Source organism: Neolamprologus multifasciatus, chromosome 9, assembly GCF_963576455.1.
Source record: "Neolamprologus multifasciatus chromosome 9, fNeoMul1.2, whole genome shotgun sequence".
NCBI classification, from domain to species: domain Eukaryota; kingdom Metazoa; phylum Chordata; class Actinopteri; order Cichliformes; family Cichlidae; genus Neolamprologus; species Neolamprologus multifasciatus.
Genome location: NC_140447.1, coordinates 25,523,364 through 25,539,533, shown reverse-complemented (window position 1 = coordinate 25,539,533; position 16,170 = coordinate 25,523,364). Strand labels below are relative to the sequence as shown.

Here is a 16,170-nt window from a genome sequence, read left to right as displayed (position 1 = left end):
GACTGAACAAGTATGTCTTGTTTGGAAAGGTTGCGAGTAGAAAACCTCTTCTTTTTAAAAAGGGCATGAGAGCATGACTAAGGTTTGCAAATTACATGGCGACAAACCACAAGAATCTCATAACAATGTCCTTTGGACAGACAAAACAGACATAATGCATCGTGGGAGATTTGGTGAAAACCAAACAAAGAATATCAACTCAACACTTCATATTAACTTCCAAGCACAGTGGTGGAGAGGTGATGATTTAGACTTATTTTGCAGCCACAGCACAAGAGTCATTAAATCGACCATGGATTCCTCTGTATACCAAAGCATGCTATAGTCAAATGTGAGGCCATATTTAAAACAGCTAAAAACTGTCACAATCAGCAGGGCTGACTGTGTGTAGAGTGAAGGGTGGACCCAAATGCAGACGAAAACAAAATGTGAAACATGACTTGAATAACAGAAAATGAGCCGTTTATTGAGGCTGGCAAAATAACTGTAAACAAAAGGCAAAGCTAACAATAAACTAAACTGGGTGAGCTAAATTAACTAAAAACCTACAACAGGAACATGGACTTGACATGAGGAAACTTGACACAACTTCTTGGCTTGAAAACAAAGCAGACGATCTGACAATGACAGAAAACAGAGGACTTAAATACACAGGAGGTGATTAGGGGAAGTGGGAACACATGGAGGAACAGCTGACTGACATGAGCCTAATGACAAGACAGGGGAAGTGAAACTAAATACAATGAACAAAGAACACACGACTCCTTCAAAATAAAACAGGAAACACTGAAACTAGACATGACGACAAGCTTAACAGACCTAACACGTGATGAACGATACAAGAACTCAAACATAGAAACCGAGGAAACAATAAATAATAACTGCCTTTCCTTAACTAAAGCTAAATAGGAATGACACAAACTGACCCAGCGCTCTGAGTGTATTTGTCTCATTTTAGATTTGTGATTAGAGACCCAGCCTGTGACAAAAACTGGCCCAAATTAGATCATTAAACAAAGCTGTGACCCCAAGTACAGAATTTGTGGATAAGTGGTTAATCTGAAAACAGTGGTGCTCGGCACTTGCCAGGTACAGTACAATATCAAATAGATTATCAATAACTGAGTACTGGTCCAAGTGAGCTTTATCAAATAAGCATTCATGCTGCTTCTATTAATATACCATGACCTACATAAATGTACCTTGTGAAATATATACCTAACCAAATCGGACACAGGGTTTTGTTTGTTCAAATTCATCATTTAATATACAGTAAACAGTATTGTCAGAGTATGAAGATAGTCAAAAATATGACATGCTGCAGGATTTAACATAGTAGCAAGGGATTTAGATAACATGAGAGAAGCCTAATCACAGTCATGAATATGCTGAATTCAAAGCAATATAGAAACGATTACAATTATGAGAATGGTAGTGTAAAAAATAAACTGAATCTGTTTGCCCAGTGTCGGGAAAAATGATTCCCATGACTTATTTAGAGAACTATTATACTCCAAAGTAACCTCCGCATCTGCTGACACGGTGAAAAAAAAGATATAAAAAGCACATTCTTTAATACAGAGTATATTTACTGCTTCATTTTTTACTGTTTTTCATCATTATTATTCGTGTTATCGTAAAAATGAAATCTGATATTGGCCAGCTTATTAAAAGGGCATTTCAGGGCTCGGTTGTCTCATAATCCATACCCTGAAAAATATCCTCATTTTGTCCGCATGTGCGTGTGTGATAAAGAAAGGGGGAGAGAACTGGTGTGTGTTTGTGCGCGTTAATGTGCAGTTGTGGATTTATCCCTTCTCCCCCCTCCTCATCCCTCTTAATGCAAAGTGCAGGCGCAAAGCCATTAGACGGCAGAACAAGTGAGATGAGTTAGGAGATGGTAAAAAAAGTAGAACAGTGGGACTGTGTGCCTCCCAACACTCACACATATATCACACAAAAACGCCCGCATGTCTCGGTTTGCTAGAGGTCTGAATCTTCGCCAGATCTCTCTCGAGTCTCATTACGATTGTGCTGATTGTAGTGGACACGGGCAAACAAAGACGAGGTGTTTACTTGTGTAATGGGGCCTGCTGAGGAAAAAAAAACAAAATCACACCACGGGGATGAGACTTTGATAGAAAAACACAAAGATCCATTTCTACTTTTCGCAGGTTTAAATGCCATTGGAGGACATATCTAATTAATGAGGCTGAAATAGGATCAAGTGGGAACCCAAAGGCTTTGCATGTAATCAGGCTTCCACTGGACTAACAGAGGGTGAAAGGCTACACAATACTGGAAGATTGAACTTTTCATATTTCTGCTTTTCCATAGTTGAGATCTGCTGAGTATTAGCAGATGACAGTTGAAGTTACTTCAACATTAAAACTGATCTCCCGTATATATCCCGAGGGCATATTGCAGATAGCATAGGCTTGCATAGAGAAAGCTTTGCGAGGAGAAAAAACCCCCAAACATGTTTGATTAGATTGTAATGAGTTGTTCCACCAGCCTGCAATCGTTATCAGAGGGGATTTCAGACTAAGATCACTATCAAATATATTGACAGAGAAGGATTTAGCCCACAGTAGAGAGTAAGTCAAGCTCATGCCAAACAAAAGCGATAATGAGTTGTTTAAATGCATTGTTTCTGTGAGGGAGACTAATTCCTATTTATGGAGTCCTCATAGTGAGAACAAACACTGATCAGCAACTTATTATACAACTAGGAGTATATATAAGCAATCTAATATGATAATATTGTGATTCAATAATTCTGTTGGTACTAATTAGTGGCTGTAGTACCACAACTATGAACTAATTCTGTGATAAATCTAGCGTGTCTCATTTATACAGTATATGTCTATAATCTATCATGCAGCATGTACGAGGGCTAAAACTATATCTTCTCACATTATAATACCATAGTAGCTAAAAATCCTTTCATCATAGTGGCGGAAGACACCAAAATATATTCGCTCTAAAACACTGCACTGGATATGGTGCTTGATTTATTGGATGCTACTTTTAAAGTGCCTTGTTTATTTCAATCCAGTGGATTTATGTGACATCTAATTCAGGATGAGCAGTGAGGTCGGAGCATAATCTGGCTGTCATAGTGTGAAACGTGGGGTACAGCATGGACAGGTTGCCAGTCTGTCTTTAGACTGTAGGAAGAAATGAAAGTACCCGGGAAAGAAGCCACACAAGCATGAGAAGAACATGCAAATTCCACAATGCAAGGCTTCCCTCGTAGGTACTGGGCTCAAATTTAAGCCAGTATAAAAAGAGTCGCACAGAAAGGGTGGAGCAGCAGAGGAGGAGAAAATGCTGGGTAAAGTTTTGAAGTGGCAGGGCTGAGCTGTGTGGTGTCGCTGTGGGGAGCACGAGTCATTGGATGAGCTCTTCATCCCAGTGGGCTTTAGTTCTCATCCACACAGCATGATGTAAATGTCACCTCCACCAGACTCACTTATTAAGGCCACGCAGCTGGAGAGACGCCGAAGCTTGGACTGACATTCAAAATGTGCTCTAGTCAGAAGCAATATGAGAGTACTGTTTAGATATGAGTTTAAATAGTAGGAGCACTTAAAAACTGAACCAGTGAAAACACTGTTTTCCCCCCTGCCACGATCACTGAACAGGCCTGTATTCAGAATTCTTTCTTCTGCAGTATCACACAGCATGCTCTCAGGTGGATATATATGGACTATACATCACTGTTTATATTGATTTCAGATCATGTTCGAGTTCCCTGCACCAACAAACATAAAGACATGACCACCAGTCAATAAATCAACCTCATGTTATATTCATGCAAAGCTCAACCACCGTTTTACCTCCTGCACCTCTACAACATTAGAATCTGCAGCCAGACAGTTAGCTGGATAAAATTGAAAAACAATAGAAACACACCAAAAAAAAAAAAAGAAAAAAAAAAAAAAGCTTGATCCAGACCCCCGCATAAAGTGGATCTGGAACCAGTGGCTCTATATTGTAGTGGGAAGGTTAGCTGGGCATTCTGAGTAATCACCTATAATAAATATTTCTGCCCTGGGTGAAGCGATCTTACCCAGGATGACAGTATCTCTCTCTATGCAGAGGAAATAGGGGGTTACTAAATGACTTGATCAGCATGAACACGACATGGATCATATGCAGATTGGTGCCAACTTATTCGGCAACTTCAAAACACCGAATGAGTTTCTCTCAAGTACTTTCAGAGACTTTTAGAATCAATGCTGAGGGGCAATGAAGCTGTTCTGGTGGCACGTCACGACCCAGCACCTTACTAACACAACTTATACTCTTTGTCACCAATCTGTACATGCGTATGTATAATTCCAATGTGAAAGTTCCAAAACTAAATATACCAAAACCTAGTTGGTTTCATTGTTTAACAGACCAAATCTCTCCATCTTCAAAGTTAGCCATATCTCATATACATGGGGATTAAAGGCATGCTTCTTTATTGTCACCTTAGAGTAAAAATAAATAAATAACTTTTACCACCTTGCATGTTTTACCACCTCAACATTGATTAAGTTAATTTCATTTCAAATACCAGGGTTGAGAGATGACTACACAGGCCAGACAGATTTGTTGAAAGAAAAGAAAACAGAAAAGTTCTGTTTTTTTAAACTATCTTATAGCACCACTAACTCTGATGCAGCCATATTCCAAATTGGGCTTATGATGGTGTATAGGTTGTATCCTGCAGTTGACATGCAGTTAGACAGGGGAAATAACTAGAAATTTATCAGGCAAGAAAGTATCACTAAAAGAAAGTGAAAACATTTTTGCATTTTCAGTTTAACTCAAAATCGAAACAAAACAATGTTGTCAAGATTTCAGCCATTAAAGCAAACATAAGATTTGACTTCAAAATCTGGACTAACCTTGATTTCAAAGTCTGAAGATCTTCAAACCATTCACAACTCTAGACTAAAGTATGTCCTTCTTTGTCTTTTAATAGAGTCACTTTCATTTTGGCAAATTGCTTTTTGACAAATTGTGGATTGTCCATTAACAGCTTTACTTTTGCCACCTGACGGCAGCTGCTTCATTTTAATTCTTATTCTAAAAGGGTATAAGATTTAGAAAATTAGCAATAAAGTACCATTTTTTAACCTCATCCTTTTGTGACAGTAGATCAGCTCCTTTATTAAATGGCAATATTTGTTTTATAAAGCTTGATTTTTTTAAAAAAAATAAACTGACCCACTTGCAGTATATTTGTGCCCCTGTTTGTTCATTTTATTTACCTGTTTCATGTGAAAACAATTATATTTTTAAATCAAGAAAAATAATATCAAATGTTTCTTTATGTTTCTAAAACGTGTGAATAATTTTCATAATATATGTTTTGTATCTGTTTAACGGTGATGTGGTCCACCTAAATTTATAATTTTAAGTGCAAAGATTTTTAAAAAAAATGTGTTTACGGGAATACAAAAATAGTGTTTTTTGTGCTTTTTTTTTATTTATTTATTTATTTTTAAATAAATTTAAGATAAACAAACCTAAGTGGCCCAATTAAACCTGCTCTGTGGATTTATTCCCTCAGCATTGCGGAGAGCGGCAGCAGCGAGTGGAAGATCAAGTTTCAGCACCATGGACAGCACCACTTTCATGTTTGGCATCACGTCAGGCTCCGACAGGCGCTTTAAATGGTCAAAAGTAGATTTTAAAGAACCTGGACGACCTAAAGGAGTCTGTAAAAGCCACTCCCACAAATAAATAAGCTTAGGTAAACAAATGTAGTTTCAGAACTGAAGATTTTTAACGACAATAAAAAAAAAAATGCGAACATGTTTGGAGAAGGTTGAAGAACGGCTAGGAGACACATAATGATTAGCGCAGATCCCAATAAAACCAATCAGCATGGAGGATTGGGGGGCGGGGGTGTTGTTGTAAGTCACGATTTAAACATTAGTTCCAATCTAATTGTAAGGCACACTTGGGTTACAGTAGCATCCCTAGACAAATAAGCAACACTCGACAACCTCTAACGGAGGTGTCAAAGCGCTAAGAAGTCATTTGTAAGATTTATAAAGTTACCAGAAGGCGCCAGAGAACGCACGTTGCTTTTCAAGAGACGTAAGTGATGCGTCATTTATTGACAGATAAGCCAACCATTGAGGGAATGACGTGAGTTTGACAAGTCTGCCTTTAAAAGGAGAGAGCAAGCAGAAGGGCATTAAACAGACTGGGAGATTTACTAGCGCCAAAATTCCATATATTACGCCAATATCCAACTTGCTTAGTGTGTCCTAGAGGGCACTGTAACTATCTGAAAGTGGTCAGAAAATGCATTCGGACAAGTAAAGGTGACTACAGTTTAAGTTTCTTACATCCTCGTCCTCGCAGCGCCGGCGGTGCTGCTGAAACCGGGTTCGTTGGCTCTGCGCCGCACTCTCTCCTTCCACACTTTGCCCGAGGAGGTGGCTCGCCTCTGGAGGGTTGGGGAAGGATTTGTTCGTGTTGATCTTGCCGGTGAATCTCTGATACAGTGACGCCATGTCGACTGCTTGTCATAAAATAAAGAAGGGATAACTTGGCTCTGCTTTCAATCAATAAAAGCGCGCGCGCGGACACACATATAGAAAAAGTTCGATCCGCTATGGCTGGAGTGATTCGATTACATGACGCTCTGGTTCAGTTGAAAGAAAGAACAAAAAAAATCACTCTGTGTTCAGGATGCATGGCACGTACTTTCAGGCTTGCCGGTCGGGTCTCAACGATCCTGCAGCAACGCAGTTCCCACACTTTCCCAACTTGATACCGAACTGATGCAAATACAAGGAGGCTGAATCGAGCACCCCGGTCGGACCCGAAAAAAAGGGGAGAAGCCAACCTCGGCTGGTTAATATCCCGTTTCTCTTTCCCTCCCTTGTGGTAGAAAAGAAGGTGACGGCTGATAAACGTCCAGGGAGTGATGGGGCTTTGCCTTACAAGTATTCGCAGACACCAGGTGGTGTGCAAAACAGCTGCGAACGACACAAAGCAACCTCAACACATTAAAGTGCAGGTTTTGCGGTGAAAACTTGCGGTGCTTGACTTGGCACATAGATCAGGTTCTAGTATATCTCATAGTTGTTTTTTTGTTGTTGTTTGTCTTGTTTTTAATCTTTGCCTCCATTTGGGTTACAAAGCCGTTTTGCAGAGAGCAAGAGTGCCCTCATGTGGACCACAGCGCAGAAGACCCAGACAGGCATGACATATTTTCAAGGATACAGGTTTTCATAGAGCATAAATGGGAAGATTGGTTTCTCTGATATCACTCAGTGAGATTTCCCACGGTCCCAATCTTCCATATTAGTTTATACCCTCTGTGTTTCAGGTGACAGGTGACAAGAGACGCTTATTTGCTTTCCTATTAAACAACAAAAATATACTGTTTTCTTGCAAAATGCAAGCTTCAAACACAGAGATGAGACGAGTCACCACCTTTAAGACAGAATAAACTTGCATTTTAAGCCTGGAGCTCCATCAAATCCCACATCAAGCTAATTATTTCTATTACTGTCTCATCTGCCTGTTGGTTTCCTGTTTTAACAGAATAATGATGTATTTCGAGGAGCCCAAAGGGACCACTTCAAATTGTCTGCTGTCATCTCAGCAGCCATCCAAATCCTAAGGACACTCACTGTCTTGTTTATTACTTTCTTATATCCTCACTCACATCTGAGATGCTGTACCTGATAAATATTTGGCTTTTTTTCCCTTTTTTTTTTTTTTTACATAAGACGTGAATTAAATGATTGCTTAATTATCGGTGTATCTGTTTAAACGAAACAACTTTGAATGTTTTGAAATGAAGAAAAGAGCCACTTTTACACCCGCTCAAGTAAACGATTACACACTTTAAATGTCAAGGAAAACATCTAAAGGCAGTCAAAACCGTTTCTTTGCGATGCTGACTGGCCTCTAAGACACACTTCTGTTTGTTGCTGTGCCAGCTCGAGGAGACTCATTTTATACAACAGACCCGGAATCTGTCATCTAATTTGATTTTGTGAGTAGTCACAGGATACAGAACATCTCCCTCTGTGTATTCAACAAGCTCAGCATGCTGGGATTTCTGCCAAACACAGACTAACTCATCCACTCACCACAGCCCAACTACCTCTCAAGTCCTCGAGTCCTCAAGGAGAAGCTTAACGCCACATGAATTGCAAACACCCCTCACATATAACAGCCCACATCTGTTTAAGTTTACCCTTTAATTAAGATGACTTCCTAAAAAAAGATTAGACAGGCACACACTGCCACAGATTCCAACTTGCGCAGTACAGACTCATGCCCACTCTCCAAAAATGTGTTTCAACCCATCAAATCCATCTCAGACTGTGGCAGACAACCCAGAAATGGAATTCAATTTTTAGGTACTGTGATGCGATTAAGCAGAAGGAGAAGAAAAGAGAAAAAAAGCCTGTGAAGCAAGATATGTCAAACAGCGGGAAATCCTCAGAGCACTGATGCAGTTAATGTTGAGGTGGGCTGCGTAACATCCTCAGCATAATTATTAATAAAATTAAGAAAGGAAAGGAACTTTCCAGACTGGCGTTGTGGTCTGACTTAGACTCGCTGCTATTTTCTCGCATCCGATTAACTTACTGACTAAAATCATACATGGACAGAATTGGATTATTTCTGGGCCTCCCCATTGCTGGATGTAGAGCTAAATGCAGCAGTGCTGTGAGCAGATCAGCGCTAAATATGGGCAGCAGAGGGCAGAGTTGCATGTTCTAATCCCAGTCAGAGTATTTTGTTTGTGGGCAAAGACTGGCTGACATTAGCTGAGCGGGACACTGAATATTTTAAAAGGACGAGAGAAGCTAAAAAAAAGTCATTTATACTGAAAAATACACCTTTCCTAATGATATTACCTGATAACCAAGCAGAACAGAGACAACTTAGCAGCTTCTGTTTCTTTTTAAATTAGACCTACAAATTGTATTGAGCAATCACAAATGCAACCTTCCCAGATGTGTAAGTGTTGGGAGGATTCTTTCTGTGCCAAGAATTCACTACTGTCTAGTGGCTAAGAGCAACTTCATTTCAAAATATTTATTTCTATATTTTTCTAAAGTAAATAAATGCCACACAGCTACCTAAGGAAAGAAAAACATCAATATGACAATTTTGCTTTCATTCAAAAACTGCAAGCACACTCACAAGTTCATTTGCCAGAGCATCCCATTCTGTCAAGCAGCCATCATGATTTATGATGGATAGTTTCTCATTTCATGCTGCTGTGCAAGAGCCATACTTATCAGGCCACACGTCTCTCCCTGGACTGGAACTACTCTGGAGGGCTGCACTCTCTAAATCCTTTCCTCCATCATAAAAATGAAGGCAGTGCAGAAGCAGCTGCCACAGTAAAGGTGGCACAGGGAGTTGTTGGGTCGCCGTCCACAGTATTTTCAAAAGCTGTGTCACTGCCAGCACATCTTCAGCTGCTGGACTGCAAGACAGCAATTAATGTGTGCCAAGGGAGGCGGTCGATCATTCTGACAAGCTTTAAGCAACATGAATTATACAAAATATCATTTTTTTTATACTAAGGGAATAAATGTCGAAGGTACTATAAGTTCATGATTTAAAAGGTGAAGTTTAACCCTCAAGTTTTTGCCCTAGGAACCCATAAGAATGACAATCCATTAGGGATAAGGGGGCCTTAGGGACACTTTCTTAGATAAGAATCCATTCTAAAAATTGAATCTCACAACTTGCACACATTAGGATAAGATGAAATTAAAAAAGAATGAGAATGAATAGAGTCATACGGTGCTGCTCTCATTACATTCACACATATGGCACTGGAGCGATCAATCTAGCTGGAAAAGTTGAAACAGAGAAGGCGAGGTCTTCCAAGTATGTATCAAATAAAAGACACGTTTGACCTTGTCAGAAGGGAAGAAAATCCCCCAGCTGACGGTGTGACGGGAGCAGGCATTCACAGCAGGAGCAAAAGTTCAGGTGCGGAAGAAAGAAAGAGCAAGAACTCATGAATTTATACGGTGGTGTCACATTTCATTGTTGCAGTCCATTTCTCACTGAGGATACTGTCATAAAGCTCCACCTCCAATCCTGAGCTTCACAGAGAGAGGATCAGTAGTCATTACCCGAGATATTCGGGTCTGTCGGACCTCTAGCTGACGATGAGGGAACCCAATTTGAAAATGCAGTCGCTTCACACACCCCGGCATCTGTCCCTAAGTATCTCCAAGATGTAGCAGCTGCAGTTTAAAATGTGGTAGGTTATAAGCCTGATTGATTTAAAGGCTTCTTCTTGGGTTCTTGGATTCTCACAGAAGTTTCAGCTTTAGATTAAAAACCTTTTTTGTGTTCTTCATGCTAGTTGGGGAATGTGTGTATACGTGTGTGTTTGTGACTGTTGGCTTGAGGCTTGTTTTGAATGACAGGGGGAGATTGAAGCTGGTGGAGCCTGACGCTGTTGGACTTAAAATTAAATGGCCAAATTAATAGGTGCTGTCACTTGCCGCTGTGAAACCACCTACTCGCCTCAACACCAATCCGAAGGCAACATCGCTCTTTGATCGACGCTCCCCATCTGCCCCAGTGCCGGGGCGGCGATCTCTCATGACGAATCAGAGCACTGGGAAGGAGAAACAAATCTCGGAAATGACAAATAACACGAGGAGGGGGTGGAAAGAAAAAAAAATTTTGACAAATCATATTTTGCTCATGCGGCAGTTTTTATGATGTGTCTATATCAACTGTGGATTTGCCAGCAAAGTGACATGAAGCATGGCGAATTGAGTCGAAATCCTATTTGAAATGGGCAAGATAAAGTCCCCAGGAAATTTAGAGGGACAGCATGAGCAGGAAGGAGGTGCTGAAGTGGGGGGGAAATAGAAAAGAGCCAGGAGCTGTGAGCGGGTGTGAGCCGTAACGATGGGTGAAACATGAGTGCCTATCAAGTGTAAGAGGCACAAAGGTAATCTGCAAATGCAGTGCTGGAGAGGAAGAGGGGGGAAAAAATGCATTTGTTATCTCAGGCTTCACTGTTGACTTGGATCCCATTTCCCAAATAGGACCAGCAGAATCATTTTACATATGGTGGAGATGGTGGTCCAAGTAGAGAGAGTCTGTGTGCTGAGGGCTGATTTATCTTTCTGGCAGCTCAGCAATAACCAAACAAAGAAATCCAGTACCAGGCCTTGGTACTGGATTTATTGCTAGCTACTGTATGATGCATGGCTCTTTTTGAAGAAGCATTATTCTAAACAATAACTATAATTAACTAAAACCTAAAAACTTTCCATCACCATTATAATAGTGTTTCTGTTTTGTGCTGCTTAAAGGGCTAGTAAGTACAATTTCAACATTCAAACTATTTTTTTTCTAAATATGTACTTATATTTTCACGAATACAAGGAACTGTAACTGTAAACTGTAATTTTTTTAAGTCCTTTACTCAAGCCACCCACAGAGCTAATATGTACATAAGATTACAGTAACACTGAAAAGGTTTATGAAGGTGTTATTAGTATGACTGCTTCATGGATAAGAGCATTGGGCTACTTTTCAACTGAAGTTGACTCTTAACATCTGAGTCAATTCATAATGCTAATTAACAATTACTATGTTATCTAACAGTACTTTCAGTACTGACTGAAATTAAACATGAATAAAACTTTTTTGTCTGGATCAGATTTTTCTCATTTCATCAGCTTCAGTGTTAGGCCTACAACTCCCAAGACACTTAGCATGTCTTTTGTTATCATTTCAATAGAGTAACCCATCCCAGAAAGAAAAATTACAAGGTGTGTGTTATAATTACAATTTCTTAGATGTTATCTAGATACTAAAGCTATGTGATGTATAAAACTGAGTGTGTTAAGTCACAGTTTTAGATGAGTTACTGGCTGCCATTGGGTTCAAGAATGAGCTATTTGGAGTACATGTATTTGTTTCTCTGTGTTTATACATGACTCTGCACTTAATTATGAGTTATTATTAATCTCTGGCTCTCTTCCAAAGCATGTCTTTTGGCCTTCCCCTAACCTCCAACTGGTGGCAACAGATGGTTGCTCCTCCCTGAGCCTGGTTCTGCTGGAGGTTTCTTCCTGTTAAAAGGGAGTTTTCCTTTTCCACTGTCGCCAAAGTGCTGTCTCATAGGGATTCATCTGATTGTTGGGGTTTCTCTGTATTATTGTGAGGTCTTTACTTTACAATATTAAGCGCTTTGAAGTGACTGTTGTTGTGATTTGATGCTGTATAAATAAAATTGAATTAAATGATTAAAAACATCAGTAACTGTAATTGTTTCCCAGATTTTTAGTTACAACTAAGTTCCTACAAAATTATGCAGTTTTCATTTCTGATGTGTCTATTACTGCTGCTATGTCAAAGCAGTCTGTGGTGGGGTGTGGTCTCGCCATGCTCCCGTCCTGGGTTTCGGCACCACTGTAACAGACGCACAACAGCCCGAGCACATTTCAACCCTTTTCAACATCTTTCTTTATTTCAGTTGTCGTTTCCAACTCGGCTGCACCTTCTCAGCTGTCAGCCCCGTACAAACACCAACAACCTTACTCAGGACCCAGTCCATACCTAAATGTACAGGAGGTGTGATGAGCTGATGATCAAGTGTGTCCGCCTCCCCTGCAGCAGCGCCACAGACCACGCCCCGCCAAACAGTCGTTGTCTGCATGCATGGTGTTTTATGAAATGGGCATCCCTCTGAACTCATCCCATATGGACACATGGTCTCAACTTCTTTGGATTCCATTTAAACAGACTGAGAATACTTAACTGTCATTTTTCAACATGCAGGGCTCCAAACAAAGGTAGAAACACTCAAATGAGACACAAAAACTGGTCTCCTGACTGAGAAGCTACGTTTAACTCAATTTTTCCTATTTTCTGTATGTTTTATAGTTTTACACAGTAGACCACAGTTTCTTCATGGTGACAATGTGTGACAATATACGATAATGTGTAAAAAAAGAAATGGTCATAAATTGTAACAACAGTAATTATGTCCAATCAGATACCATGATTTATTTTTCAATAAGATCTCAACAGCAGGGGGCAGTGGTTTGCCTGTGAATGCGTTGAACTGTTTATAGATGTGTGCTTTTATCCCCATTTCCTCAAAAAGCTTGTTTACTGTAAGTCTTCATTGTATAAAGGGAAAAGTTTTTACTAAACAGGTTTAATAAAGGTTCCATTAATTCACTGCACCATCACCATCAAACTGGTATTACACGAAAGTACAGCATAGCCCTAGTTCAGCTTCAGCTGATGTTTCTTCAACACTATACATAGATGTTGTTAAGATAAAATCATAATTGCTAAAACCTATTTTTTAACAGTTATGTGCAATAAGTGGCTCCAAAATATATTTTTGGGATGAATTTGATGTATGGCAAAAACACATTTTCATTCATTCATCCAAATTCTTTCTGGCACATACGTATTTTAAAACTTTGGTTATCTCCAGTACAGTTTTAATTCTGTTAACAATGCTCAGCTGTTCACAGTGTGGGCTGGAGCTTATTAATTTAATTTAATACTGTACCAGTTGCTTCCACAGAAGTGTTACCAGATGAACAGTATTAATCTACAGTAAGAAGTCAGGCGCCTAGCTACTCGACTTCCCTGTTTTCTTTGTTTTGCTGCAAGCACTGCTTATTGCAGCACAGCATACGCCCAAGCCCTCTGTTAATTTGTACCTCCAGATGTCCCTCAAATTATATCTGCATGAGGTGTACAGAAGCCAGGAACGTGTTTAGAAATGGGATAAAAATGGTGGTGCATATAAGAAAGACAGGGAGAAAGGGAGAAAGGGAGAAAGAAAGAAAGAGAGAAAAAGAAAGAAAGAAAGAAAGAAAGAAAGAAAGAAAGAAAGAAAGAAAGAAAGGTTTGATAAAAAAAAAGGGTCTGAAAGAATGAAAATAAATATGTCCCAACTAGACTTTTGGCATTTGAACTTGCCGCACACGTACAGTATACACGCGCACACACACAAACCTCAAATCCATGATCGTGAAAAAGCTTTGTTATTACTACAACAACCTGCTGTCATTATCTGATGGCTTTTTAATTTGTTTTACTAGAGGATTTCAGTCACAATTTTGACTGGAGGCCAAGTGAACTGGCCAGAATGCATTAACCATGGCTTCAATTAGCAGAGAAAAATCAATACATTCAATTCCACATTAGTCATTTCTCCACTCAGCTTTTTTTTTTGTTTGGTATTCTGGCTCGGAAAGTGAAAAGGTTGTGTGAATGACTAAAAAAAAACATATAGAAAACCCGTGGATTTAAAGTAATTATTGATTTGTTTGAGGAGAAGTAGGGTTTAAATGCCACAGAGGAGCTGCGTCTGAGACAAATGTCCACAGAGAAAATCGCTTATTCATATTTCAGCCTTTGCTGCGTTGCAGTCAATCATCTGTCATTTCCAAAAGAATCAATACTGAGTCTCGCCTTTTTTCTAATATATCCCACGTTTTTACAGAACTAATCTGCCACATACCACAAAAAGTGTTTTCTAATAACATTTATATATTTCTACCAAAATGTCATTACAGCACACTCTGCTGCACACTCCCCCCTGCTTCTTACTTAGCAAGTGAAGCATTTCTGCCTTTTAAAGTGAGAAATTTCCATTTGGGATAATAGTTCATAGGAACCATTTTAGCGGAAAAAAAAAGTGATTGGAATTAGATGCATTAACTGGCAAATGAGACATCTTCACATGAAGTAGTGATATGCGTTGTCTGCCTCGGGAGGTATGAGGGAGCTCTGTATTAAAATCTGGCACATCAAAACTCTCAGACAGGCCTGGCTGAGGCTCACGGGCTGTAAATTATCTGATCTGCATGTATCAAAGGGCTGGACCCCGCCAGGCTCTGGGACATGGGGAAGGTGAGCACTGGATTCAGCATATTGATGTTAAAGTGGGCTAGTGATGACTAGTTGGTGAAACACATTGAGACCTGCGGATTCAGAGTCTAAGAGGACAGAGAGAGGACGGGATGGGGAGGGAGACCTGTCAAGATATGAATCCGGATGCAGCCTGAAGGAAAAGATTGATGGGTTTCTTTACATTTTTTCAAACTGAAAATAAAATACTTTTCCATGGCCAAAATGAGCAAAAATTCAGAAAAGCAGCTACTTTGCTGCTTTGGGCTGGCAAAATCTACCGTGTTCAATATAAACCAACACCTACACCTATAGTTAACAGTGTGCACGACACAAACTCTCAACAATAATAATAATAATAATAATAATAGATCAATCTGAAAATTCTCAAAGTAACAATTCTATTAGTTTCAGAAATGAGCTAATAATATAAAAGGAGCAGTGGGAAATAAATGCAACAATCTAACATAAAGTTGTTGTTTTTTTGTGTTTGTTCTCTGTAACCATAATCTAAAAATCCTACTTTTGTAAATACTTTTTTACCAGTGGAGCCCTGGAAGAGCTGTTTCTTGCTAGTAGCTATACATAGTTGTGTATTCATTTGCTATTCATTTGCATTATTATGAGCCAGAGGAGACACTCCAGCTGTGATGCACCTCACACTCGGAGTCAGCCTGGTGATTCTGGTTTGCAGGAATCTTTTTAAAAATGGACTTTAATGGCTTTCCCAAAATGGTGTTGTCTATAAATCGCTGAATATGGGACTAAATATGGGATTTAAAAAAAATAAAAAAAGGTGTTGTTGTAAATTGTAGGAATTTAACAAGTGACCCAGACCAATTGACGTTCTCTTACAAATGCTTTTTCTCTTTTTTTAATTGCACATCATCTTTCTTGCCATGCACTTTAATTAAAGAGTGCATGTTGTAAGATTATTTAGTGAACACTTCAATTGTCAGCTCCTGAAAACTAATATTTTATTCAAGCTAATTAAAGATTTGCAACTTGACCACAGTTGCTCACACACCACTCGAGGTGAGTTTAGCTGTCTAAAGAATGCAAATACATCTATACATCTAACCGTAGCCACATATTACTGTAGCTTCTCCTCACTTTATTGGATTTTAATGTCGCTCTACAGTGCATGTAAGCATTTCGTGGCTACCGGTACTAAACTGTTGATTGTCAGAGTGTAGCAATCCACCTAAACCCATGAAAAATATGTTGTTGCAGCCACTGAACCCAGGGTCACTTGACAAGTGT

The 16,170-nt window shown here is 39.4% G+C and overlaps 1 protein-coding gene across 4 annotated transcripts in view; it reads right to left on the bottom strand.

Annotated features, from left to right (window-relative positions):
• LOC146511668 (A-type potassium channel modulatory protein DPP6-like) overlaps positions 1–16,170 on the bottom strand; it is a 262,569-nt gene that overhangs the window by 180,150 nt on the left and 66,249 nt on the right. The window contains exons 1-2 of one of the 4 annotated variants that reach the window (XM_085173044.1): positions 6,718–15,269; positions 6,357–6,529 (exon numbers count right to left, since the gene is read on the bottom strand). The exons of the other annotated variants lie outside the window; for them this stretch is intronic. Coding sequence (XP_085029170.1) covers positions 6,357–6,524 — 168 coding nt within the window. The 5' untranslated portion in view covers positions 6,525–6,529; positions 6,718–15,269. Of the gene's footprint in view, positions 1–6,356; positions 6,530–6,717; positions 15,270–16,170 lie in introns of those variants that run through there. 4 annotated transcript variants of the gene reach the window in all.